Raw genomic sequence first — 27581 nt, 5'->3', positions numbered from 1 at the left:
CAGAACTTAGCAGAATTCAGCAAACATTGCTGGTCACTAATCACTCTTTCAGAGGGAAAATCTTCGCTTAGAAGTAGGGTTTTATTAGAGGAGGTTGGTGTGTGATGTTGTCAATCCATAGCACGGTGCTAACTCTGAAAAGTAACCCAGGGATATTTGCATCTTTTGTAAATAACAGAAAAAATGATAGTCTAGAACTTGTCCCATCTCCTCCCATTTTCTCCCTCCATTTACGTCACTCCTCTCATCCCTTCAAAAATCATACCAGAAAATATTCTAGCTAGATATACCATGGGCTACATCTACCTAAAGAGAAGACCCAATTTGGGTGACTACCTGTACAATTGTGTTCATTTATGAGCTAATTTACATCAATCAAATGAGCACTGTACTAAGCACTTGGGAGAGCACAATACATCAGCATTTGCAGACATGTTCCCTGCCCCTAAAAATTCATATACTTCAAGTAAGTAAAACTCCTGTGGACTGATTAATCCAGATTGAATTAGCCAAGAAATTTGATTGTATTAGTTAATAATAATTCCATTGCTAAGGCAATTATTCCCCGAAACTTCAGAAGCTGTAAATCCTATCTTTAAAAAATCCAAATCTTTCTGAAGTATTGAACTATATTCTCTGGTGCATCTTCAAGTAATAAACACTATTTTGCTCGTGTTGGAGAAACTGGGTGTGCTACTTTTATCTAGTGATATAAAAAACGTATTCATGTACCATATTCATGATAAAAGAATCTGAAAAATCAGTCAATGTTTGTGTGGGATGATAGAATAAATATACAAGGGTTGATTTGAAACCCTTTCAAGTAAAAATGCCAAAATGAATCATTACAAGTGATAATGCACATTGTAATTATCTGCAATTGTAAAATGAAATACGAAAATGTTTGCACTTTTCAGGAATGTAAAAGGATTATGAATAGCTTAAACTTTATAGCAAAAAAAGTAAAGGAGAATTTGTTTAGTGGAGATCAATAGTAACTTTGACTCAGATCCTATTCCTTAAACTCAACTTTCCAATGAAGAAAGGTTTAAATCTGGAGAAATCTACTATTAGTTCCTTCAAAGTTGATTTTCATAAATAATTATTGAACGTTTTGAAGTTTTCTTTTGTTTGGCCCAGCCTGCAAAAGCCTTCCTAATCCTCAACAAGAATGTAGTCTGCCTCTTGGTGGTTAGTATTAATATTATTATTAGAAGTAGTGATACTATTATCCTGGCATGTATTAAGTGACTACTCTGTGTCAAGAACTGTTCTAAACACTGCGTGAGATACAAATTGATCAGGTCAGACACGGTCCCTTTCCCATATAGGGCTCACAGTCACTGAATCCCCATTTTATAGGTGAGGAAACTGAGGTGCAGTGAAGTGACTTGTTGTCACACAACAGACAACTGGTAGAGTTGTATTAAAAGTTAGTATTCAAATACCCTGACTCCCAGACCCATGCTCTTTCCATAAGGCCGCACTGCTCTTCAGTGTTGTGAAATACTGTGAAGCCTTTGCTCAAGCTTAACAATCTTTCTCTGTTACTATCTACGAGAGTAAACTGTCTCCTGCAGTTGTATCCCAAAAGACCCCTATTATTTTCACTGTTGACACTGTGTTTATCTCTGTCTTTAGACCATTAATTTTATCTTGCTAGCTGTGCCCTCTTTCCATTTCTTATATAGCAGCTACTTGGCAATGTTACTACCATCTATTTTCCTCTCTCGTCCCATCTAGCAGAGTTCAGCTTTAGTGAGCCTCGCTTCTCTGCTGGTGAACTGCCTTTTCTTCAGGTCCTCACTGTTGGAAGTGTTTTCTTGATAATCCACTGATTTTGGTACTGATCCCGTATTTAGGCAACTCGAATACCAACTCTGTTGTATTTTGCTCTCTCAAGTGCTTTCTTAATTTTTTTATGACATTTGGTAAGTGCTTACTAAATGCCAGGCGCTAAGCCCTAAAGTAAATACAAGCAGATCAAGTTGGACGCAGTTTGTGTCCTGAATGGAGCTCACAGTTTTAATCCCCATTTTACAGATGAAGTGACTGAAGAAGAGAGAAATTAAGGGACTTGCCCAAAGTCGCACAACAAAGTGGTGGAGCTGGAAATAAAAGCCAGGATCTTCCAATTTTCAGGCCCATGCCGTACTCACTAAGCCAAGCTGCTCCTTTGTACTTTGTACTTTGTACAGAGTTCTGCAAGAGTAAGCGCTCCATGAATACCACTGATTGAGAATGTTGATGATATTTAGTCTGTCACCAAATCCTGTTGGTTCTTCCTCCAAATCCTCTCCAGAATCTGCATCCAAACTGCCTCACACTGGATCAAGCATCTGTCATATTTACTCCTCCACGACTGCACCAGGTTCCTCAAAGATCTCACTGCTCCAGTCTCTCCCACCTTTACTCTACCAATCAATCATTAATATTTATTGACTTATTATATGCAAAGCACCGTATAGTACAGAGTTGGGAGACTGGTTCCCTAACAAAGTGGAGCTTACACTCCCTGCTTCACTAGGCTGCCTGGATCATTTTTCAAAAACATCACTTTGGGCATGTCTCCCCACTCAATCAATCAATCTGTGGTATTTCTTCAGTACCAACTACATGCAGAACACTGTATTAAGTGCTTAGGAGAGGATAATACAACAGAGCTGTTACCTACCAAACAGCTTTGTTCCCTACCAAAAAAGGGGTTTACACTCTGTGATTCACCCTGTTCTGTGGATCATTTATCTAAAATATCATTTTGCACATATCTCTCCACTCCTAAAATCCCCTCTGCTCAATCTTCAAGCTCCTTTTTCATTCTTTTTTTCCCCAGTGGTATGGGTTATGTGCCAGGCACTATACTAGGCTAATCAGATTGGATACAACCATGTTCCACATGGGGCTAAGCAGATTGGATACAACCATGTCCCACATGGGGCTCACAGTCTTAATCTCAGTTTTACAGATGAGGTACTGAGTCACAGAGGAATGAAGTGCCTTGTCCAAAGTCATGCAGCAGACAAGTGGCAGAGCAGGAATAAGAACCCAGGCCCTTCTGACGCCCAGACACATACTCTACCTACTAGGCCACGCTACTTCTAATACTGTTGATATTGGCCAATTAATGGTATTTTTGGATTGCTTACTGTGTGCAGAGCTCTCTCTGTACTAAGTGGTTGAGAGAGGACAACACAACAGAGTTGGTAGACACTTTCCCTGCTCACAAGGAGCTTAGAGTCTAGAAGGACTACTTTATTAATAATAATGAGGTATTTCTTAAGCACTTACTGTGGCCAAGCACTTTCCAAAATACTGGTGTAGACACAAAATCAACGGGTCCAAAATTCGGTTTACAGTCTAAGTAGGAGGGAGACCCGGTATTGAATCCCCATTTAGCAGAAGAGATGAGGCCCAGAAAAGTGAAATGACTTGTCCAAGATCACACAACAGGCAAGAGTGGAGGAATCAAGATTAGAACCCAGGTCCTCTGACTCCCAGGCCCATCCCACTGCCTCTAGAACATAAATACTTTAGCCATGCTCATTCTTGTTATTCGTTTTGTTGCAAGTACTTCAGTGCTAACCCTTACACTGGATACTAACATTCAAGTTTACAGAACTAATCTTCCATAATCCTTTCCTTGAGGAGATTTAGGAATTCAAAGAGGTATTACAACTCCCTTTTGCAAGTATGAAGTGGTTTATGTATTCTAGACCTCTCCAACTTTAAAAAACAACAGCAAAAGCAAAACTGTTCATGTTAAATTGTTTTCTGGCAGTAAATGATTTCTAACCTTTTTTTTTTTGCTCTTAGATGCCAAAGTCCTCTTTTTTAAAAAATAATTTTTTAAGCACATCAGAAAGGGATAGAACTGAAAGTAGCATTTTTTTAATCAGTATCTGATAAATCTCTTTCTCTGTCAAGCCACTTTCACTTCACTGAGCCCAAGACAAATGGATATACCACATTCCTCATTATGTACAAGAGACTTCATGGAAACCAGGAGCACAAAAAGCAGAACAGAGAAAGCCAATTTCCATTTCTTCCCCCTGGTTTCCAAGTAGCCTAGTCACCCCCATGAATTGATTTCCACCTTTCTTAACACACATATCTATATTTCTGCTCATCGTATTTCTTTAAACCACTTGATTTACACATATTTTTGTTTCCCCCATTAAAATGTAAGGTCTTTGTGGGCAGGGACATGTCGCTTTGTTATTCCGTACTTCTCAAGCAATGTGGTCAGTAAGTCAATCCTATTTATTGAGTCCTTTACTAGGTGTAGAGCACTGTAGTAAGCACTTGGGAAAATACAACAATAATCGGACCTTGCCCACAGTGAGCTTAGAGTCTAGAGTGGTGCACTGTACCAGGCATAAGTGAGCTCAATCACTGCTATTACTATTATAATCATAAAATTTTAATATACTGTGCTATTAAGCACTTACTAGGTGCCAACCACTGTACTAAGCACTGGGGTAGATAGAAGATAATCAAGTCCCACATGGGGCTCACAGTCTAAGTAGTAGGGAAGAACAGGCATTGAATCCTCCTTTTAAAGATGAGGGAACTGAGGCCCAGGGAAGTAAAGTAACTTGTCCAAGGTCACACAGCAGACAAGGAGTGGAACTGGGATTTGAACCCAGGTCCTCTGACTCCCAGGCCCATGCTCTTTTCACTAGATCATGCTGCTTACTATTATTACTGCAGTAATAGCAACAATAATCATGATAATGGCGATAGGGCATTTATTAAGCACTTATGTACTAGCTTACTATCACTATGTACTACGTATTAACTTACTAGTACTATGTACTAACTTACTTCATACTAACTTTCTACTTTCCTTGCTCCTCTCCATTCCACCCCTCGCTCTATGCCCTTTGTGACTCTCCCTGCAGTATCTCAAGAAGAGTTTTCTCACCTCCTCTCTAAATCTATCTCCTCCACCTGTGCTTCTGACCTCATCCCTTCATACCTAATTAAAATACATCCCCACCTTTCTTCTTCCCTCCATGACTGCCATCTTTAACCTTTCACTTTCCAATGGCTAATTCACCACTGCTTTCAAACACGCTTATGCATCTCTTTTCCTAAAACAAAACAAAACAAAAAAACCCTTCCTTGACCCCAATGGTCCCTCCAGTTATCACCCCATCTTCATACCATTCCTCTCCAAAGTTCTTGAGAGAGTTGTTTATATCTATTGCTTCCACTTGCTCTCCTCCAATTATCTTCTTGATCTCCTGCAATCTGGTTTCCACCCACTTCACTCTATGGAAACATTTCTCTCTAAAGTAATCAATGACCTTCTTCTCTACAAATCTGATGGCCTCTATTCCATCCTGATCCTCCTAGACCTCTAGGCTGCCTTCGCCACTGTAGACCACCTCTTCTCCTTGAAACGTTATCCAACCTTGGTTTTACTAATGCTGTTCTCTCTTGGTTCTTCTCCTATACTCTTTGACCTTTCCTTCTCAGTCTCTTCAAGGCTTCTCCTCTGCTTCCCACCCTCTGACAGTCAGAGTCCTTCAGGGGTCTGTTCTGGGTTCCCTTCTTCTCCCCATCTACATCTACTCCCTTGGAGAACTTATTAGCTCCCACGGCTTCGACTGTCATCTCTACGCTGGGGGTTCTCAAATCTATGTCTCCAGGCCTGACCTATGTCCTTCCCCACAGTCTCACATTTCCTCCTACCTTGAGGAAATCTCTTTCTGGTTGTCCCAGCGACATCTCAAACTTAATACGTCCAAAACTCCATATCTTCCCACCCAAACCCTGTCATCCCCTTGTCTTTTCCATTACTGTAGACAAAACCACAATCCTCCTTATCTCACAAGTCCATAACCTCGACTCACCTCTCCCATTCAACCCACATTCAATCTGTCACCAAATCCTGTCGGTCCTATCTACTGTGAAAATCCACCCTTTCCACTCCAACCAAACTGCTACCTTGACTACTGAATCAGCCTCCTCGCTGACCTCCCTGCCTCTCTCTATTCTGGTCCATACTTCATTCTGCTGCATGAATCATTTTCCTGAAAAAAAAAGTTCAGTCCATGTCTCTCCACTCAAGACCCTTCAATGGCTGTCCATCCATCTCCATATCAAACAGAAATTCTTTACCAGTCGCTTTAAAGCAGTCAATCAGCTCGTCCCCCTTTATTGTACCTCACTGATCTACTACAGCAGAGCCTGTACACATCACTCCTCTATCACCAGATTATTCTCTGTGCCCCAATCTCTACTATCTTGCCATTGACCCCTTTCACAAATCCTCTACCTGGCACTCCCTCTCCCTCCATAAACGCCAGACGACCACTCTTCCAGCCTTCGATGAACGATTGAGATCACATCTTCTCCAAGCGGCCTTCCCTGATTAAAGCTCTCTTTCCCCCGGTTCCCTCTTGTAATTTAGCAGGCAAGTAGCGTATCTGGGATTAGAACCCAGGTCCCGTGACTCCCAAACCCATGTTCTTCCCATTAGGCTTAACAAATAACTCAGTTATTAGTATTATCATTGACTTTAGCAGCATGAAGAGTCTTCTAACCCCAGGTCAGCAAGGCTACCGGTCCCCAGATGGCTTTGGCTATGAACGGGATTCTTGCCTTCTTGTCACAATGCCACCACAGGGTTGAAGATCTCCATTCTAAAATTGCCAAGTTATGGTCTTTCAAACAATCATATTTATTGACTGCATATTGAGTACTGAGCACAGGGCGCTCTACTAAGCTCTTGAAAGAGTACAATTTAACAGTATAATATGCACATTCCTGCTCACAATGAGTTTACAGTCTAGAGAGGGAGTCAGACAATATAAAGAAACCATGGATATGTACATAATTGCTGTAGGGCTGGGGCTGAATAAATAATGTGGACAATCTCTGGACTATTAAAAATCTCTAATCTATTCTGAATTCTTATTTTGGATTTTGAAGGAAAAGGTTCATCTTCCAAGATATTAGAATTAGGTTAACCTAACTCATAGTAGTGTTCCAAATGAGATGGCATGATTTCCAGATATGGATTGTCCCCACCATAATAGACGAATCTTTTTTTTAAAAAAAATCTCCCATCCACCCCTTCTCACCATCTTTTTTTTATTATTTTGTTAAGCACTTACTATGTGCTAGGCACAGTACTAAATGCTAGAGTACATACAAGATAATTGGGTTGGACACAGTCCCTGTTCCACAGAAGGCTCACAGTCCTAATCCTCATTTTACAGATGAGGTAACTGAGGCCCAGAGAAGTTTAGTGGCCTACCCAAACTCAGACAATAAAGTGGTGAAGCTGGGATTGGAATCCAGGTCTTCTGACTTTCTTCTTCTTTCTTAATGGCATTTAAGTACTTACTATGTGTCAAGCACTGGACTAAGTGCTTAAAATAACCATAATGAACACAGTTCCTGTCCCAAATGGGCTCAAATTAGCACCCAAGTCCTTTGACTCCCAGGCCCATGCTCTTTTCACTAGGCCATGCTGCTTCTCTAACCCTTGGTAAGGGTTCATGCTGTGAGAGCAGGAAACTGGTACAGAGGGGTGGAGATAAGGGTGGATGTGATGGTGGCCATTTGGAGAAAATACAAGGAAGTGAGGGAGCTGAGAGATAATGGGAGACTGAGTGAAGGTGGGACCCGCTAAAGGAAATACTATATTTATTTGAGTCAGATTTGTTTAGAGGTGAGAAGCGAAGAAGATTAGTCAAAGAGAATGAGCATACTCTCAGATATGGAACTCAAACTGCATTCACCTACATTATATCATTTCTCCTTTTGGGAAAAAGTGCTCTATAATTCCAAAGTGCTAAATATCATCTAATACAACAACTTCTGAAAACACCTGCACTGAATCACAAAGCCCATTCTGGACATACTGAATGTATTTTAATCTATAATGACATAGAACCTACAAATCTTTAGTTTTTGAAACAGAGAACTAACTGTAGAATAATGTGCATAAAGTCAAAATCTTTGCATAAACTTTCTACAAGTGTGGCACAGAAATGCACATCCATGATAAACAGATCTTTCTCCACCCTTTGCATTTCCAAGATTAATATTCTTAGCAGAACATGCTTTTTTAAAAATGTGAAAACAAGAACATGATACTTTTATTCCCTTACATCTAAAAAAAAAAATCAAACAGAACAAATTGGAAGTGCAACTGTGAGGAACCTTTGGGGAATTTGTTTTTTACAAACAATTCTACTGTATAATAATTGTAGTACTTATGAAGAGCCTACAGTTTAGCACTGTACTAAACTCTGGGGTAGATATAAAATAATCTGGTCCCAGTCCCAGTCCCACAGTGGGGCTCACAAAATGAAACTGATCTAGTGCCAGAGTGTGATGATAATTTAAATGAAACCTTTAGAAGCCAATCTATCACTCTGCATATGGGAAATCCCATTCACAGTCAAGATTGCTTTTTTAGTAATCCAGAGATCAGAGTCAACACTAAATTTTCTTTGTCCCTTTTTGTACAAGTAGGGAAACTGAAAAACAAAACCACTGAGTACTGCCTATTCTTTGGGCAACCGATAGAATATGACAGTGACATGGCAATTATTAGTTGTTAATCCGGCAGAATGCCTCAGTCAAGAGTGAAAATCTTCAAAATCAAAATATTCAACATTCTGTACGGCCTTCCACATTTCACTCACACATTCTCAGAAGATCAACATCTGTGGGTCATACATAATACCACATAGCGATACAGAATCCCAAAGAAGTTCTAGGTCACTATCAGTCTACAACCATTACCTTAATCGGGCTTGACCGATGAAAGAAATGAATGGCAGTGATTTTAGCAAGCAGTTGCTGTCTAGTGAGCTAAAGAGGGGAAACCATTATAAGACAAGGAATCTTTAAAGATTCAAAACATAACTTTAGGTAACGTGGTATCATTGTTAAAGACTTGTTGCCAGAACATTGTGGTTTATGGCTATCAGGAAAGGAGTAGAGGCTTCTGAAATATAGAGGAAAATGATAGATTGTGAGCCCCACAAAAGCCAGGGACTGTGTCTAACTTTCACCAGCATACTTTTCTCAGTACTTAGCGTAATGCTCCACCCAAAGTAAGTGCTTAATAAATATCATCAATACTACCACCATTACGCAGAATCAAAACCAATGTTAAACACTGGACAACCGCCCATACAACAACACAGCCAGGGGAAATCTTTACATGTGTACACCAGTGAAAAAGGGATTATCCTTGACTAAATTATCAAATTCATTAGCTGCAGTGCCTATTTTTGATGACCAAATGAGGATTTGGGAATCCAATCCTACCAGAACCCAGACCACGTACTTTGCTTTTCTAATACCAACCTACTTACTGTTTCTCGATTTTGTCTATCTCGCTGCTGACCTCTCACCCAAGTTCCTCTGGCCTGGTACTCCCTCCCTCTTCGAATTCGACGGGCAGTCTCTCTCCCCACCTTCCGAACCTTATTACAAGCCCATCTCCTCCAAGAGGCCTTCCCCAACTAAGCCCTCATTTCCTCTCCTCCCACTCCCTTCTGCGTCACCCTTGCAGTTGATCTCCTCCCTTTATTCGCCCCTCCCTCAACCCACAGCACTTATGTGCATACCCGTAATTCATTTATTTATATATGTCCTCCTCTAGACTGTAAGCTCATTGTGGTAAGGAACATGTCTACCAATTCTGTTGGTTTGTACTCCCCCACGCACTTAGTACAGTGTTCTACGCATAAGGTAAGCACTGAACAAGTACCATCGATTAATCCAACATTGCGTGATCTTGGGATGACAAAGTCATCGAAGATGTCCTTAGCTATTCATGAGAGTTTCTGCTAGAATTAATTGCACAATTGATCCTTGGAGAAATTAAGATGAATTTTGATTCCAAAATCCATTCACTGCATCACCAAAGCAGAAGTAACCAATGGTTAGGTTAATGACTGTAGCAATAAAAAATTCAGACTACATCTTCAAAGCACTGAACCCTGGTTAAAGAAAAAGTACAAGTAACATTAAGATTCTTGCCAGGTCTTTAGAAGTTAAATTACATATAATTCACCCCAAGCAGTTCCTGCTATATAAAAGGACTGGGATGTGAGAGTAATCAATGTTGTCAACCACTCAAAAGAACTGTGCTTTCATCCACCCTTTTCCTAAGCACCTGGGATTGAATTTTCACTGCTTGGCAATGATGAAATACAAAAACAGTCCTGCAAGTAAAAATAAATCAGGTAGAAAAAAGTACATCTAATAGCCATAATGAAAATAAGGTGAAAAGGTCCATTTAAAATGCACATCTCTGACTCCATCCCTTCACAGCTAATAAAATCAACTGCGTCCACCTTTCTCCTCTCCATGACCACCATCTTCAACTGCTCACTTGGGGATGACTCCTTACTTTCTGCCTTCCTACATTACCACATCTTTCCACCCTAAAATGAACTTTCCCTTGATCTCACTGAACCAACCATCCAACTATCATCCCATCTTCCTCAGCGTGGCTCAGTGGAAAGAGCACAGGCTTGGGAGACAATGGACACAAGTTTTAATCCCAGTTCTGCCACTTGTCTGCTGTGTGCCCCTGGGCAAGCCGTTTAACTTCTCTGTGCCTCAATTATCTCACCCAGAAAATGGGGATTAAAACCATGAACCCCCTGTGGATAGCCTGATTACCTTGTATCTACCCCAGAGCTTGGAAAATTGCACATAGTAAGCTTTTAACAAATATCATAATTATTATTATTCCCATCCAACTCCTCTCATCTAATTCCCTTCTAGATCTTCTACAATCCTGTTTTCACCCACCTTACACACACACTCACACACTCACTCTATAATACTATAATATAGTACTCTGGTGACTACTCTCACCAGAGTCAACAATGACTTCCTTCTTTCCAAATCATACAGACTACAGCACTCTAATACTCTTTAACCTATCGCCTGCCTTTGAAACTGGACAACGTCCATCCCCTGGAAATGCTATCTAATCTCGCTTTTGCCTGACACCATTTTCTCCTGGTTCCCCTTCTACTTTTCCGGCCAATCCTGCTGATTTTCTTTTACTCTGCCTTCCATTCTCTAACTGTAAATGTCCCTCAAGGTTTAATTCTGTTTCCCAGTCTAAATTTGCTCTCTTAGAGAACTCATCTGTTTGTGTGGCTTTTGCTACCATCTCTCAGTATGTGACACTCCAGTCCACCTCATCCCTGGACAATCAACCCCATTATCTGGTTTAGGTATGAGAAAACTCTGACCCTGAGGATCTTGGAATAGAAGAAGATTTCTTCCTAGTTCAAATATGTGTTAAGGACTGTGATATCGGTTCCATGGACGTAAAATTTTGGAATGCCTGTTCCTGTTTCCATGAAGCTGATTACATTGGTAGGCTATGCGAGGGTTATTGAAGTCATTTCACTCATTTTTTCCCCTCACTTTTAATTGCTGCCACTCATTCTGTCACAAAAAATTTCTTCACTGATCCTGTAGGAATGAATGTGTCTATAGTTAGAACCTGTATTCCCTCCTACTCTCCCTGTTCCGGAGACAAGAAAACACAAGGGATAATGCATAAACGACCAGCACTTCCATCAGTTCCATCTTGCAGGTTCACAATCCTCAAGCCAAAGGACTGTCAGAACCTTAATTTATTTGATTCCAAAATATAAAAAAGTTAGTGATTAGGAGAAAATGATTGCTATTGCAATTCTCTGGAGCAGTGAAGCAATTTCAACAAGACTTCTCAAAACAACTTAGGCATTCTGATCTTTAGAGCTGTCTCTTTCTAAGGAACTTATTTTGAAATTGCTTTACACATTTACTGGAGCTAAGAAGGTTGAATCTGCTCTGTCCTAAATTGCTCATTGGCTCTTTATATGGAGGGAATACTTTGGCTCTCTTACATTGCATATATTATACTCTCCCAAACACTTAGTACAGTACTCTGCACAGTAAGCGCTGAATACACAGAGAAGCAGACGAGCAACTTGGCTTAGTGGGAAGAGCACGGGCTTGGGAGTCAGAGGTCATGGGTTATAATTCCCTCCGCTGTGCGACTCTGTGTAAGTCACTTCACTTCTCTGTGCTCAGTTACCACATCTGGAAAATTGGGATTAAGACTGTGAGCCCCACGTGGGACAACCTGAATACCTTCTATCTACCCCAGTGCTTAGAACAGTGCTTGGCACATAGTAAGCACTTATTAAATATTTAATTTATTAATAAACATGATTGATTCAAAGATTGCATTGTATTAAATACAGGCTTCATAATTGGCTAGAAAAATGTGAACTTCAAATCTGTATCTCAGTGATCATATCATTGAAGGTTTCTATTAAATGAAATCAAAAGTTTAGAAATAAATTTCAGAACAACTGGAATGGTCTAATACTAAATCATTTAATTTCCATTACTTCATTTTGACTACATATCAGCTATTCAGACAACTTCCCAGAGAGAGCCTTTAATTTAAACCGTCCGATGTTCTTTTGGCACAGAGTGAAACTGAGATTTCTGTTCTCCAGAGAACCTGGAGAATATTGCACATTTGAGAAACAAGACAAGAAAAATGGTTCATTTCCTTTTTTTAAGGTGGAGTTACAGCACGTTAACCTTCATCTAGCCTTTCTGGTGAACAGAAGAGGCATCAGCAACCAAAATGGAAACTGTGCCATTTTGCTGGGTGTTTTGAGAGCAGGAGGAGATCTGAGCCTGATTCCAAGAGGAAACATGGCCGCGGTGTAGTGCCATTGTCAGATTCAAGTCACTGCTCCAGAGAAAGAGCACCCCAGTTCTAATTCCACTCAATCCCATGGCGCCTCTGACCCCATCCCTTCACACTTTAGAAAGTTCCCCACCCATTCCACTGTTCTTCCCATTTCCTATTGATCAGCTGGGGTCTGTGGCGAGGACTGAATTCAGAAGTGACTTCTTTCCAGTCACAACTCACCATGCATCCCATGCTTTACTACTATCGCCCCTTCTAAATTCGGATCTCATCTGGTTACTTGTTCCAAGATGGTGGATGTCCCGCCCAATCCCAGATGGAGACAGGGAGAGTGCAGAGGTGGTTAATATAATCATGCCAGTCCCAGGAGTTGGATCAGACTGGTGGTAGAGTGGTAGGCTGGAAAGGGAGGCAAAAGCATCAGGGCCAATCAGGGCTACTTATTGAGCACTGAGTGTGTGCAGAGCACTGTACTAAGCACTTGAGAGAGCACAATTCAATGGAGTTGATAGGCAGAATCCCTGCCCGCAAGGAATTTACAATCTAGAGGGTCTTTAATCACCCAGAGTGACCTGTCACCTACTAACACAGTTTCACAGATTACCTTTTAGATGTCGTGCCAGATGTAAAGAAGTTTTACTTGATTGAAGAAATTTTCAGGGAAAAGAATAAATAAAACCATACAAATCAAACCCTTCCTTAAATATTGTAAAAGTGAATCATTCACTCTGGGTGTTTTTGGAAAAGTGAAGAAAAAGGGTTTGCCACTAATTAAATGCAAGTTAAAGAATGGGAATACAAATATGACAGCCTTTAAAATAAATGATTATCAATATCCACAAACCTACAATCAGACTAACCAAAAGAGAAAAGCAAATATAAAATTTTCCACCACACGCCATATGACTCCAGTGGTGGCAGTGGACGTGAATGTTATTCTTCTTTTCACGAAGTGAAGCCAAAAAAAAGAAAAAAGGAAACAACTTAGTGGGAAGATATAAATATTTTAAATTGTCTTAGAAAATGTCTTTGAATTAAGCCAGGAGATTACTGAAAAAATGAATTATCGCAACATTAAAAAGTAAAAAAAAAGTACAGTCTTTGAGTGCTGTCTTACTCTCTTAAAAATAATTTATCCTTTTTTTCCCACACAGCTCTGGATAAAGTGCCAAAGGATCTTCCTCCTGACACAACTCTGTTGGATTTACAGAACAACAAAATCACTGAAATAAGAGATGGGGACTTTAAGAACCTGAAAGACCTTCATGTAAGTGAGTTCTTGTATTCCCATTTAATATATAGAGGAAGGAGAATCTGATATGGTTCTAGGAGGCAGCTCAAAGTAACTGAATTGTAAGATTATGCCATCAAAAAGTTAGCATGTTTTCCCAAAAGAATTCTTCAAGCAAAGTATTTCTTCCCCTTTAAGAAAATCTCCTTTTCCTCTATACCTCCCCTCTTCATCATGCACTTCACTGCCCTCTTTTGTTTGCTTTCTATTCCTTGCTTAGCCATGTTCATGTGGCTTTTCCTATATATTTATAAAAATCTAGTCAGAAAAAAGAAGGAAATTTGGAAGAATTCATATTTTGATGATTAGGGAGAATGAAAGTCATCTGTAATTCACCTCATAAAGAAAATAAAATCTCCTTCCTTTGGGTTTACACTAATCAGGAATTTCAGATAAAACAAACCAGTACTATTTTCTGTTCTCTCCTTTTGCCCTCTTGATTGCTGTCATGGGAAGTTAGGCTTTGATCAAGAAGTGTTTGATCTTTACTGTGGTTAACAAAGCCTCACTTAATCTGCAAGGATAGGATATATGAGGGTACGAAATGGAGAGAGAGAGAGAAAAACAACAACAACGAATATACTATTTTCCCTGGCAAATAAAGGCATCCAGAGAAAGAGTGCTCACCAGGGATCTAACTAGACTGCACACAAAAAAGTGAACTCAACACACCGACACATTTGACTACTAAAACTGCAGTAAATGTTTCTCCAAATGAGATTCTTCAGACACAACTTCTCCTCCCCTTTAACTTGAGGTTTTACTTCACAAAGCACGCATATTAAATGATTGAAAAGAATGGATTCGCAAAGAGCAGTGAATAAGAGTAATGAATAAGCAAGTTTTTGGCTGATGTATGCACTTCTTCAGATCTGTTGGCATGGGTTGGAAGAGATCCTGTGGCCTAGTGGAAAGAGTGTGGGCCTGGGAATCAGAGGATCTTAGTTCTAATCCCAGTTCTGCCACTTTTCTGCCATGTGACCTTGGGCAAATCGCTTAATTTTGCTGTGCTTCAATTACTTAATCTGTAAAATGGGGATTAAAAGTGTGAGCCCCATGCAGGACATGGATTGTTTCCACCCTGACTATTCAACATCTACCACAGTACAGTGCCTAGCACATAGTAAGCACTTCACCACCACCATAAAAAAAATGGTATTTATTATCTGTCTATATCAAGAAGCAAAATGGTCATTTCAGGTTTTATGAAACAATCAAATCTGCCCATTTAAAAGATGAACCATTTACAAAAAAAGTCTGTCAAAGTTCTAACCATCAAATTCTTAGCAGAACAACACTGAATTAAGCATGTAGACTTTCAAGAGAAAGACAATAGAAATTGGATACGTCTTACATTGTTAAAGTGGAGAGCCGTGATTTACATAAGCTCTTTAGATCGCATTTTTGTGCTTAACTTGGAATAAGGTCAAGGGAATCTTTCATCTATTTGTGTAGCAGAAACAACAGAAGAGGTGAGCAGGATGCTGGGAAGTGTCGGGGCCAATGAAGTGGCTCTCCAGATTCCTTGCTTATCTATTGTCAGGCTTCTGGGATATCGGGAAGCAGCATGGTGTGGTGAATACAGCCCGGGCCTGGGAGTCCCAAGGTCATGGGTTATAATCCCAGCTCTGCCATCTGCCTGCTTTTTGACCTTGGGCAAATCACTTTACTTCTCTGTGCTTCAGTTACCTCATCTGTAAAATGGGGATTGAGACTGGGAGCCCCAAGTGGGAAAGGGACTGTGTCCAACTCGATTTGCTTGTATCTACCCCAGTGCTTAATACAATGCCTGGCACATAGAAAGCACTTAACAAATACCTTGATAATAATATAGGATTATACATATATATATATATATTATTATTATTAGCACTGAGTCAGAGGAAAGCAAAAGTAATGCAATGACAGCCATAGGGAGCTGGCCCACAGCCCCGCTTCTATTCCCCAAATTCTACTCCTGCTGGGCTACTTTACTGAGGGACCCAGGTCCCTGAAGATTCTGAAACATCACTTATAGTCTATTGCTGCACTGTGCTGACCATGGGGAATTCCAAGACCAACAGCATGGGTGAAAGCAGGAAAGCTTGCTACCTTCCAGGTGTTTTACCAGTGTCCCACTGGCGCTCAGAGGAAACACTATCTTGGAAAGGTGCTGGGGAACGGCTATGCCTACATCACTGAAGCCATTCTGCAAATGTAAGTTTTGAAGTTGCTAAACAACTTTGTTATCGCCTTGTTCTTTTCTTCTTCTTAAAACTCATTAGAAACCAATTAGTGAACATCGGGATATTGTGCTCTGAGTTCCTTTAACAAAGATTAAACAGTAGTTTAGTGACATCCACTATAACTGTAGTTAAGACGTAAGAATTTCATTTTTTTTTTTTTTTGCCAGGAGATGTGGAATGGATCCCAATTTATAATATGTAAGCCTAAGAGAAAACACACCCCATGATTCAGCTGTTCTCAATATATCCACATTTTCTAAGAAATTCAACACATCTGTGTCATGGGATATTTGTCACATGGCTTCACTCTGTGCAAAGAACTGTACTAACTTCAGGGAAAATGTACACAAATGAGAATTTAGACAGGGTTCCTGGCTCTCAAGGCGGCTCACAATCTAGGAATAAGTGGGTAGTGTTGATAAATGTCCCAGTGAATTAATCCTGCAGGAAAACCTATCCCACTAAGCAGCTGTTTACCACATATCTATGTTTTCCAGTTGTTGATAAATTCAAAAAGGAAAAACATTGTACCTAAGGTAGAATACCCAAGGATATTTTAAGACTATACTGTATTATGCTCCCTCTCTATTGCACCTACATTTCATATTCACTCAAGTGTAAATCCCTTACTAGTCACAAAGTAGAAGAACGCTTACTATTTTCTAGGAGAGAAATTTCTCATATTGGGACATGCATAAACTAGGTGAAGGGATTTGATTAAAAATGAAGGACTGTACAAATATCTGGTTTTAACCCCAATCATCATGGGGGAAACCTAATGCTTTACATATTCCTTCTACCAGCAGTAACTGCACTTAACTGGCAAGAGCCTATTCTTGGAGCCACATAATTCTGGGACTTCCCAGAGCACAACCCATTTTTATACAATATTTCCAGTATTTCATTCTTTCAGGAGAACATGAGTGGCATACATAAAATATTTTCAGTCATGTTCTCTTCAGTCCCTCATGCCCTCGATAGGCCCAGAACCAGCTGGAAGTACTCGGACCTGGACTGTGTCCAATCTATCTTGTATCTACCTCAATGCTTAGTACAGTGCTTGGTACATAGTAAACGCTCAAGAAATACCATTAAAAAAAGATTGGCAAGACTCTTGGGTCTAAAAGGGCAATGTCACTTTTCTTCAAAGCATACATGAAGTTGCCAATCAAGGCCAAAGTTGTTCTTTCCAACTGAAGGGATGCCCTTGTTTTTCATGACATCGCTACACCAGGACATTCTGATGTCAGAACACAGTTATATTTTGACTTTATGCTCTCAAAATTTCAGCGTTCCCCGGGACCACCAAGTATGTTAGGGTGGTGGCATGAAAGGAAAAATAAGGAGACAGAATAAGAATTAAGACAGGGAATAGTTTTCTTTTTCATTCTGATTACAGCATAATACTGAAAAAAAATAAATTATATTAATTGAGCACATACTGTGTGCAGAAAACTGTACTAAAAGTTTGGGAAAGTACAATATAACAGAGTCAGTAAACACATTTCCTGCACACGACGACCATACAGTCTGGGGGGGACAGATATTAATATAAATAAAAATAAATTATCCATATGTATATGTGCTGCTTGAAAATAAGGCAACACTAGAGGTATTCTTGAATTTTAGGAGATTAAATAATTGTAAAGTATTTAATGAGCACCTACCTCAGTAGGGGCAGTAGTAATAATAGTAATAACAGTAGTAATGATAGTACTTATTAAGCAAATACTGTGGACAGAGCATATATTAACTGCTGGGAAAAATTACTCACGTGAAAGTTAGATCTGCTCTATTGGCTTCTGCATTATGTACAGAGCTCTCATAGTAAGTGTTTGAAAAAGTACCGTAATAGTAAAGAACCCAGTCCCTGCTGTCAGGGTTCATAATCAAAGGGATTAAGATAAAAATGGAACACATTACATATTTTTTGCCAACTGATATGCTGGTCAATGAATGTGATGTTTCTTGTTTAGTGTTTCACTATTGTTATTGTTTTTGTGGTTGCTGTTATTGCAGTTAATACCTTTATTCTCCCTTTACAACTCCAGGATGCATAATAATATAACCCTGTCCTAATATTTTCTTCAAGAGCAGAGGCAGTGCCTGAAAGCACTCTTAATACACATTCCTTTCCTGCTTCTTTTAGAGAGAGGAACCATAAAGGGAGTGGAATAATGACCACTATATTCTCAGCAAAATTGACAAGAATACACAGTCACCACCAGAACCCTAACTGGTTCACACTAGTCCTAGGGTTACAAAGTTCTGTGTGGTGTGACAAATGCCATCCTTGAGTCCTTCAGATGGACACAGATAAAACTCCATATTGGTAAAATACCCCCTTCCACACATGAGAGTTTTTGTTGGTTGTATTTTGTATTGCGATACTTGTTTCAAATTGTTTTTAAGTCCTTAGCAGACTTTCCTCTTAACTCAGATGAATTCACGATTGTAGTTGCCTTTTAGGAGACTGAACTAGGGAAAGGTAGTTACGGCATGATTCTAGGGTGCATTTTTGATGTTGGAAATTTTCATTTTGGCTTTGAATCTTCTGGGATTTTCAGTTATTAAAAACAATCTCACCTCTGCATCTTCCTTTTAAAACCCAAGGATGCTTGGCTGCTTGAGGACATAACCTGGAGGGTGCATTTATTTCTTCTGGTTCTTTGAGTATTGAAAACAGGAGAGGGATATACCTGGGGTTTTAATCAATGCTTACTGGCCACTGCTGACCAATTAATGCAAAAACTAGGACCCAATGTGTGAATGTTCTCCTTTTTACTATTCACAGGCTTTGATCCTCGTTAACAACAAAATTAGCAAAATTAGCCCAGCTGCCTTCGCTCCACTGGGGAAATTGGAGAGACTTTACCTGTCTAAGAATCAGCTGAAGGAACTTCCAGAAAACATGCCTAAATCCCTCCAGGAACTGCGTGCTCATGAGAATGAGATCACCAAACTGAAAAAATCAGTGTTTAATGGATTGAACCATATGATTGTCATAGGTACAGGATGCACTGTTACCATTCCTTTCAGGATATTTCAAAAATAATTCGGCAACTCCGAAAGAAAACTTTCCTATTAGACCCACAGCCAAAAGGAATCAGAACCAAATAAGAAATTGACTAAGGGCCTAAGAGGTTGAATGCATCTTACCTTGTCTTTTTTTTTTTCTTTTTTCTTTGGTTTTGCAAAAAGCGGTGGAATTGATTTGCTGCAGATAGATGTTTGGATTCATTTAGATTGTTGTTTGGGGAGCAGTAGGAGCGGGAGATGGTTGGGAAGGGGAAGAGTTGGAAAACGTGGATGGGAACAATGTGAGTTGTGTGGTCATTTTTGAGATTGAATTACTTGGGCAAATTTTGGAAAAGGCCTAGTTTTCTGTTGCTATTTGTGTAGCTGTGCAAAATTTGTAGGGCTGGAAGGAAGAAGACAGGAGAGTAAGGCAATCCCCCTTGGCCCCACCCAAAGCAGTGTCCTGATTATCTTGTATCTACCCCAGTGTTTAGAATAGTGCTTGACACATAGTAAGCGCTTAACATTTTGATTATCATTATTATATCCCTGCTGCCACGTTCACACCACACACCACAGCTGGTCAGTGAGGTTATGGAAGCGGAGGTGTCCATCCTACACTGTGTGCCAGGGCTGGCTCAGAGTCCATCTTCAAGCAGCTGTTGGACAGTATAGCTTCATGGGTCACTACACACGGCCAACCTATTCTATGCTTAGCCGTACCACACAGAGTCTAGAATTACCACTCACTTCCCAGATGGCAACACGGCAACTCTATTCCCGAAACTCTCCTTATGTAGAAACCTTGCCCAAATTTCTCTCTCTTCTATGATCGCCTGCCTCTCATACCATACCACTATGGAAATTGTGTTAAATATTAGAAGATTCTTATTAAAAGTCGCTTAAGTGATATTTATATAGAGTCAAGGACCTATTGGTAGAAATTCCTCTCGTACCATACCACTATGGAAATTATGTTAAATGTTAGAAGATTCTTATTAAAAGTTACTTAAGTGATATCAGGACCTATCGATAGAAATTCTACCCAGATTTATTAGAGTCGTGAAAATAAATGCACCATATCATCTATCTAGAAAAGTTCTTACTCACATCCCGGCACATGTTTTCTTTCCAGAACTTGGAACCAACCCCCTAAAGAGTGCAGGTATAGAAAATGGAGCCTTTCAAGGAATGAAGAAGCTCTCCTACATTCGTATTGCAGATACAAACATTACTACCGTTCCTCAAGGTGAGAGGTTTACAACGGATATTGAATGAAGATATTGGCTTCTCAAAGGGGTGGTCATTCTTGAGAAATGTGACAGATGTGGCCTTTAACAGATATAACCATTTACAGACGAGAAGCATGTTGAAGTAGTTATCAATTACATACCCATACTTTAGCTAAAAAATCAGGATGAGAAGTGGAACTGTGGTCTTTTTGGTTAGGAAAAATGGCTGTTTCTGGAACCACTAGTCCTACAATCCACAAGGAAAGATAAGATGACATATTTCGATCTGAGAAGTAGACGGGAACTTGAACAAGGAATATAGGTCATGACCTGACCTACTTTTGCAACACCACCAGTCTCATTCAATATTTCCTGCTCACTTTTTTCATCTTAGTCTGTGGTCTACAGTAAACCCCACAATAAAATTTTGGTTAAATATGAAATTTCTTCCCAAAGGGATTATTTCATAGTAGACCAAATGTCTGAGAAGCCTTGCATTTTCTTGCTGTTTGGTCAGAGCAAAAACCCCATCAATTCTACCCACCTTCAGTCTTTTCTCTAGAGTTTAAGTCTTGACATCACTGTATTCTGTTGCTTTTCTTCCCCTAAATGCAGTTTCCAGTGTCACTAGCCCTCACTAGCCACCAAATATTCAGTGAACCTGTTTTCTTGTTGAACTCTTCTAACATTAGCATAGACACATTTGTAGACTTTGAGTTTGTTTTTTGCCAATTTTCTTTCAGCTCACTCTCATTCCTATGTGTTGGATCCGTCAGCGTCTTGAGCTTCTCAGCCCTCACCAGTTCTAACCCATTCATCACTCTATGTTCTACCCACAAGGTTGAATTAAGGACCTGATCAAGATTGCTACCTTAAAATGGCACCTCCAAGCAACCTCCAGGATCCTTTCTGCCCATCTCACAACCCCACCATTTTGCACTCTTAACCTCTGGACCACATCCTCTTGGTCAAACACACATTCTCCTCCTTGGCCCTTTTTAGTGTTTGGTGTGGGTCAGGAAGCTGATAGTTTCATCACCTTATAACTCTGCTTTGAGAGAACACCATCAACTTTGACTAGCCTCACCCAACCGACAAATAGGCTTCTATAAAGAGTTAAGGATGGAGCCAAAGTGTCTGTGCACCAATGAGAGAAGCATGAAAGAATGTTTGGTAGTACTTTTTGCCACCAGCACTCCCCCTCCACACCTTTTTACCAAGCAATCACTCCTTTGTCTTCCCTCTCCCCTCTTCTGCCATGACTGTGGAGCCACCCTGTACCATTATTTGAGATGTTCTATTTTGAATGTTCTACGATGAGCACAGAGCTAGCCTCCAACATGGAGTCCAGAGTCCATCATCATTTCATGGGCCCTCAAACCATAATTTTCCATGGTAATGGCCAGGTTAGGCCTCAGAAGGGGACAGAGCCAGTTGGCTCAAAGGCTGATGAGTCACAGAAACAGTTACAATGGACTAAACTCAGCAGTGAAGCAGGACCAGAGTTAATCCCTTGAGCTTTGGAAAATGATTCAAGGAAAATGGAGCTTTTAGCCATCCTAATTCCTTATACTTGCCACCCAATCAGTCATCTACCCTAAATTCTGCTCTGCCTGGTCCTTTGGCTGCATCATTTTTCTCTTTGATTAACATTTTTCACTCTGAGTTCCAGGGCAGAATCTGGGGAACATAATTTTGCTCTCCAAGCAGTTGAGGAAGAAAGGTTGGATTGTAAGGCAAGCACAAATAATAAGACAAGAGGCTGAGAAAAACCAGGGACAGAATTGATTATAGAATTTTTCAAATAAATTCCCTACAGCTGTCAATTATTTGGAAAGTTTAATATCAGACTGTCTCATTGAGTCAATATGTATATTCTGTTATTTCTGTAACACATAACCACTTTTACATCTTTGATTTTCATATTTTAGGTCTTCCTAGTTCTCTCACTGAACTCCATCTTGATGGCAACAAAATCACTAAAGTGGACTCATCTTCTCTGAAAGGACTGAACAATTTGGCTAAGTAATTGCTAACATAGTGATACGACTTTTCTCCTGAAATGGAATCTTGAATTAATTGATTGAATTTATAATTTGCTTGAATCTACCCCCTGTGCTTAGGACAGTGCCTGGCATATAGTAAGAACGTAACAAATACCACAATTAGTAATTAAACTTGCTCAGAATATAGACAGTTCACATCAAAATATTTGGTAATCTTTCAAAAAAGCCTAATTTCTAAGAAATAAAAAGCGAAGGTGGGTAGAGGGCAAAGCATCAATCAAACAATGACATCTACTGAGTGTATACTGTGAGCAGAACACTGTATTAAGCACTTGGGAGAGTACAAAACAACAGAGTTCTCCGCCCACAGTGAATTTAGTATCTCTACAGGCTTAGGTCATTACCACTTCCTCAACCTTCCATTCAGACTATCGGGTAGTTTTCAGTTCACTAAGAGATATGCTGACCTGAACCTGAAATTTGCAGAGATTGGATTTGAGTATGCCTGAGAGAATCAAATTTAATCATTTCCAAATGTTTTCAGACCTAATATTTGAGCATAATATTGTACTTAATACTCAATTGAATACAAAATGGATTTGGAAAGTTCGCGAGCAGCCGGGTTGGAAGAGAGAATAGCGGAGAATAGCAGAAAGGTCGATGGTTTGGGTTTTGCCACGGTCTTCACTACTTTTACAGTCTATGCATGTTATCGACCCAGAACCTGGGGCAGAGCGGGGGTCGGGGATTTGAAAAGTTCTCTTCACACTTCCCTATGTGAAATCACAGAACGGCAATGTAGCTTTTTGTTTTTCCAAAGTTAGCACTCCTGTTCTGAACCAGGTAGAAAGGCAGACGGACAGACACTTTTGAATTTCCTTCACCCAGCACCTCATTTCTGATCTGCCACTGTTGTGAATCATTCCTTCCCAGAGGCTAAGTTATGAATTGGACCAAATGGACTGAATTCTCATTTTCCATTTCAAAATCTCTGGGTTGATAAATGAAGTATGCGTTATCCTCTAGAGATAATCTTAGGACTCTGGCTTGATGTATGAGGCCACATCTGCTACCAATGTATGGATAATTACCATATGACGAGGGTTGGATGTAATAGGAATCAGCATGTCCTGTGACAATACCATCTTATATGGGGCCTCTGGGTTTTAAGAAACCATCTATCTTGTGCTTTTTCAATTCAGTACACAATGTAAAAAGATCACCAAATAAATCAGAAACGCATCATTTTTGTTCCCGGACAATGACAATTTAGGTCATCTTGCAAAGTTTTCTTATTGAACAGGTCCCTCTAGCTGTAGAAAAATATAGGCAGATCCTCTGGATTTTAGTTCTGGCATAGTGAACAAGTAAAATTATCTCTAGGATCATTATTATAGTAGCACCATCTTTGAAAACGAAGGGCAGCTAATTATACATATATGTTAAATAAGTAATTCAGAGTTACATTAGGGTAAGGCTATATTAATCTTTTGCTGGATTTAATAAGATAATTGTTTTATCTCCAATACAAATCTTAAATATAGATGATGTAGAGATTTCATGCTTAAATATTAATTTCATTTCCTTGGTATAATAACCACTTGTGAAAGAACAAATAACTGGCAGTAAAGTCTAGAGCAGCTAACCTGATATTTCTTCCTCTGTAAGCATCATTATCATCATCAATAGTATTTAATGAGTATTTCCTGTATGCAGAGCATTGCATTAACTTGGATGACAAAGTTGGTAGACATGTTCCCTGACCACAGCGAGTTTACAGTCTAGAGGATTAGATTTTTTATTCCAATTGCTAAGATTGTAACTGGGGGTTAAGACTGTGTATCCCATGGGAACATGGACTCTGTCCCATCTGATTATCTTGTATCTAGCCCGGAGCTTAGTGCAGTGTTTGGCACATAGTTCAGCAAATACCATTAAACCCTCCCCCCTTCAAAAAAAAAGAAAAAGAAAAAAAGCAATAGACAAAAACAAGGTCCAAATACATCTCTTACATATTGAGAATTTCAGTTCCTGTATCTGTTTTGTTTGTAACCAAAGAGCTTCAGAAACCAAGATGTTCCTTCCTTAGAGTCGTATTTTCACTTTTCAAGCATTGGGCATAAAACTGATTAGAATCTGGCTTTGAATCTAGAAAGCTCCAGTGAAAACACAACATATTGAAATAACCTTCACATGCACACAGATTGGAATTCACCGATCTAGCTCTAGTTCCTCCCTGTATATAAAACTGGAGAGGGAATGCTAGAAATTGGACCCTTTCCTCTCCTTTCTTTGCTATCCCTTCCCCTGGTAATCAACCCTGGGCTATCACCCAGCCACCTCTATTTATTTGCTCTTGCAGCAGTGGTAATTATGCTAGCTCCTCGGTGGAATTTGGGCAGAATTCAAGGAGAAAGATGAGGAGGAGAGGCAACTCCATGATTTCTAAGCAACTGTGCAATGGGCCTCCTTCCGAGTGTGGAACTAGCTGGGCTAACTGGAGAGAAAAAAGATTGTCCCTGGCATTCAGCATCTTTCAGATATTGTCAAAATCATGGGAAGCAAAAAAATATAGTACAAGCAGAAGCAGTGCCATCTTCCCAAAATGCACCCATAGGCGCTATAGGAAATGGATCACTTAAGTGAAGAAATTGAAATTCGAGGCACCTTGCCATCAGTTATACGAGAGTCACCATCACCATCCTCATCATTATCAACCCTACAGTACTTAAGTACATATCTGTAATCCATTAATATCTATCTCCCCCTCTAGAAGGTAAGCTCCTTGTGGGCAGGGAATTAATCTATCAACTCTGTTGTACTATGTATATTCTCCCAAACCCTTAGTACAGTAAACAGAACACAGCATACACTCAATAAATACCACTGATTGACTGGTTATCATATCATAGAAGGTGGCGATGAATGCCAAGTGGGATGCTTTAATCATTTTGTTTTTATTTACTTTGTGCCTAGCACTATACTAAGCACTGGGATCAGGTTGGACATCATCCCTATCTCGCAGTCTAAGTAGGAATAGGATTTAATCTCCATTTTACAGATGAGGAAACTGAGGTCCAGAGAAGTCTGAGCGAACTGCCCAATGTCGCACAGCAGACAGGTGGCGGTTTGGTTTGTATGATACACACAGTCCTGTCAGAGCACGAGATTTGGATTCATACACTTTACAATGAACTGCACTCACTAGCCCACTCGCTTGCTATACTCTATGCCCCAGCAGGAAACAGACTGGCAGGCCGGGAAAGAGTAGGGGGTGCTGCACAAGCCACTAGCACTAGAATCAATTCCTCTGGGCAGATCCTGAAGATCCAGGATCATCCATCAGACTGGGTATGAGAGAGTCTTATCCAAAACCCTGGACTACAAACCCTATAGGTCCTAGCCATCACAAACAGCCCTTTATGTTTCCAGTGACCACTTCACAATTACACACTTATAACGCCCTTAAAGAAAGTACTCCTCAGTCATCAATCAAGAGACAAAAGGAAAATTCTAGTTCCTTTAATGGCAAATAAGTTCACGTGGAAAATCTAAGACAAACCGACGGCCATCGAAATAAGAATTAACACTCTCCCTTCTTACAGATTGGGCCTGAGTTACAACAGTATTTCTTCGGTTGATAATGGATCTCTGGCTAACACTCCCCATTTGAGAGAACTTCACCTGGACAATAACAAGCTCCTCCGTGTGCCTGGGGGCCTGGCTGAACACAAATATATTCAGGTAAATGAATTAATGCTATTAGTCGAGAAGAATATGTCAATGTGATCTACCTACGAACACACTGGGAGGAACTTCCCAAGCTAAACATTCTCCGAGTGGTCCTAAGTGACTCATGACTTCAACCAAGTCACTGATGGACATAAATGAAAAGGAATCATTAGTATTTTGATTATTTTAATTATTCAAAAATAATGTACTTCTGAGTTGAGTCTATGCATCTTGAAGTCGATAGGAAAGACAGTAATCTTTTACAGTCTAATTTGCCTGACAAATAAAAGCTGGGAAATGTGTTTTAAGTCAATTCTTTAGACACGTAATTGGATTCGGTGGTAAATATTAGCATGCCAAAGGGTAAACATATAGTACAATTTGTTTAGTTGTTAGCTTCAGCTACAGTGACGTTATAGGGATAGAAGAAAAACTACCCTTGGGTTTACATGAAGCATAAAATAAACTGTCCAAATACTTAGAGAAAGAATCAAGTTGTATTATTATTAAAGTATATTATTATCTTATTCATATCTTAAAACAGGATCAATTTCTATATCAAGTAAATTATTAGCTTCCTTGTATCTTACAAAAGAGTTAATAATTGACATCGATATAGAAATTGTTTTCATCATTAAAAATGCAAAACTAATGCAGTTATCTAATTCTCTTCACTCTAATCTCCAAGGAGAAATGATGCAAATAGCAGTGCTATAAAGATAGCAGTAGATTAGAACTGGGAATAACAGAATTTTAAAGTAGATTATTGACTAAATTGTAGAAATAAAAACTGGAGTTTATTTTCAGTTTTAAACAATAAACGATCGTTTTTGAAACTAGTAGATTTTTAGCCACTGTCATTAATAATATTTCTATGATCAAATAGGAATTGAAGAAAAAGGCATTTAGTTTAATTCTTCCCCTCTAGGACTGTAAGTTCACTGTGAGTAGGGAACACGTCTACCAACTCTGTTGTAGTGTACTCTCCCAAGCGCTTAGTACAGCGTGGTTTAGTGGAAAGAGTCTGGGCTTGGGATTCGGAGCTCATGGGCCCTAATCCCGGCTCTGGCACTTATCAGCTGTGTGACTTTGGGCAAGTCACTTCACTTCTCTGTGCCTCAGTTACTTCATCAGCAAAATGGGGATGAAGACTGTGAGCCCCACATGGGACAACCTGATTACCTTGTATCTACCCCAGCGCTTACAACAGTGCTTGGCACATAGTAAGCATTTAACAAATACCATTACTATTATTATTCTGCACACAGTAAGTGCTCAATAAACATTGACAAATCGATTAATGTGCTTTTCAGACTTCTTTTCTATCAAGAATCACATCCCCTAGGTTTTCTTCCAAGTTTC

General features: G+C 39.7%; 1 protein-coding gene and 1 long non-coding RNA gene across 2 annotated transcripts in view; one reads left to right on the top strand and one right to left on the bottom strand.

Annotated features, from left to right (window-relative positions):
• Positions 1–27581, bottom strand: part of LOC114816473 — a 192747-nt gene that overhangs the window by 93945 nt on the left and 71221 nt on the right. The window lies entirely within an intron of this gene.
• The window catches only part of DCN (decorin), a 39210-nt gene that overhangs the window by 10106 nt on the left and 1523 nt on the right, over positions 1–27581 (top strand). Inside the window, exons 3-7 of the mRNA XM_001511850.5 lie at positions 13870–13982; positions 19026–19239; positions 20385–20498; positions 22413–22506; positions 26093–26231. Of these exons, the coding sequence (XP_001511900.1) occupies positions 13870–13982; positions 19026–19239; positions 20385–20498; positions 22413–22506; positions 26093–26231 (674 nt within the window). The remainder of the gene's footprint in view (positions 1–13869; positions 13983–19025; positions 19240–20384; positions 20499–22412; positions 22507–26092; positions 26232–27581) is intronic.

Source organism: Ornithorhynchus anatinus, chromosome 14, assembly GCF_004115215.2.
Source record: "Ornithorhynchus anatinus isolate Pmale09 chromosome 14, mOrnAna1.pri.v4, whole genome shotgun sequence".
Taxonomy (NCBI): domain Eukaryota; kingdom Metazoa; phylum Chordata; class Mammalia; order Monotremata; family Ornithorhynchidae; genus Ornithorhynchus; species Ornithorhynchus anatinus.
Note: the sequence above shows the minus strand (reverse complement) of the source record. Positions and strands in the feature narration are given on the sequence as shown.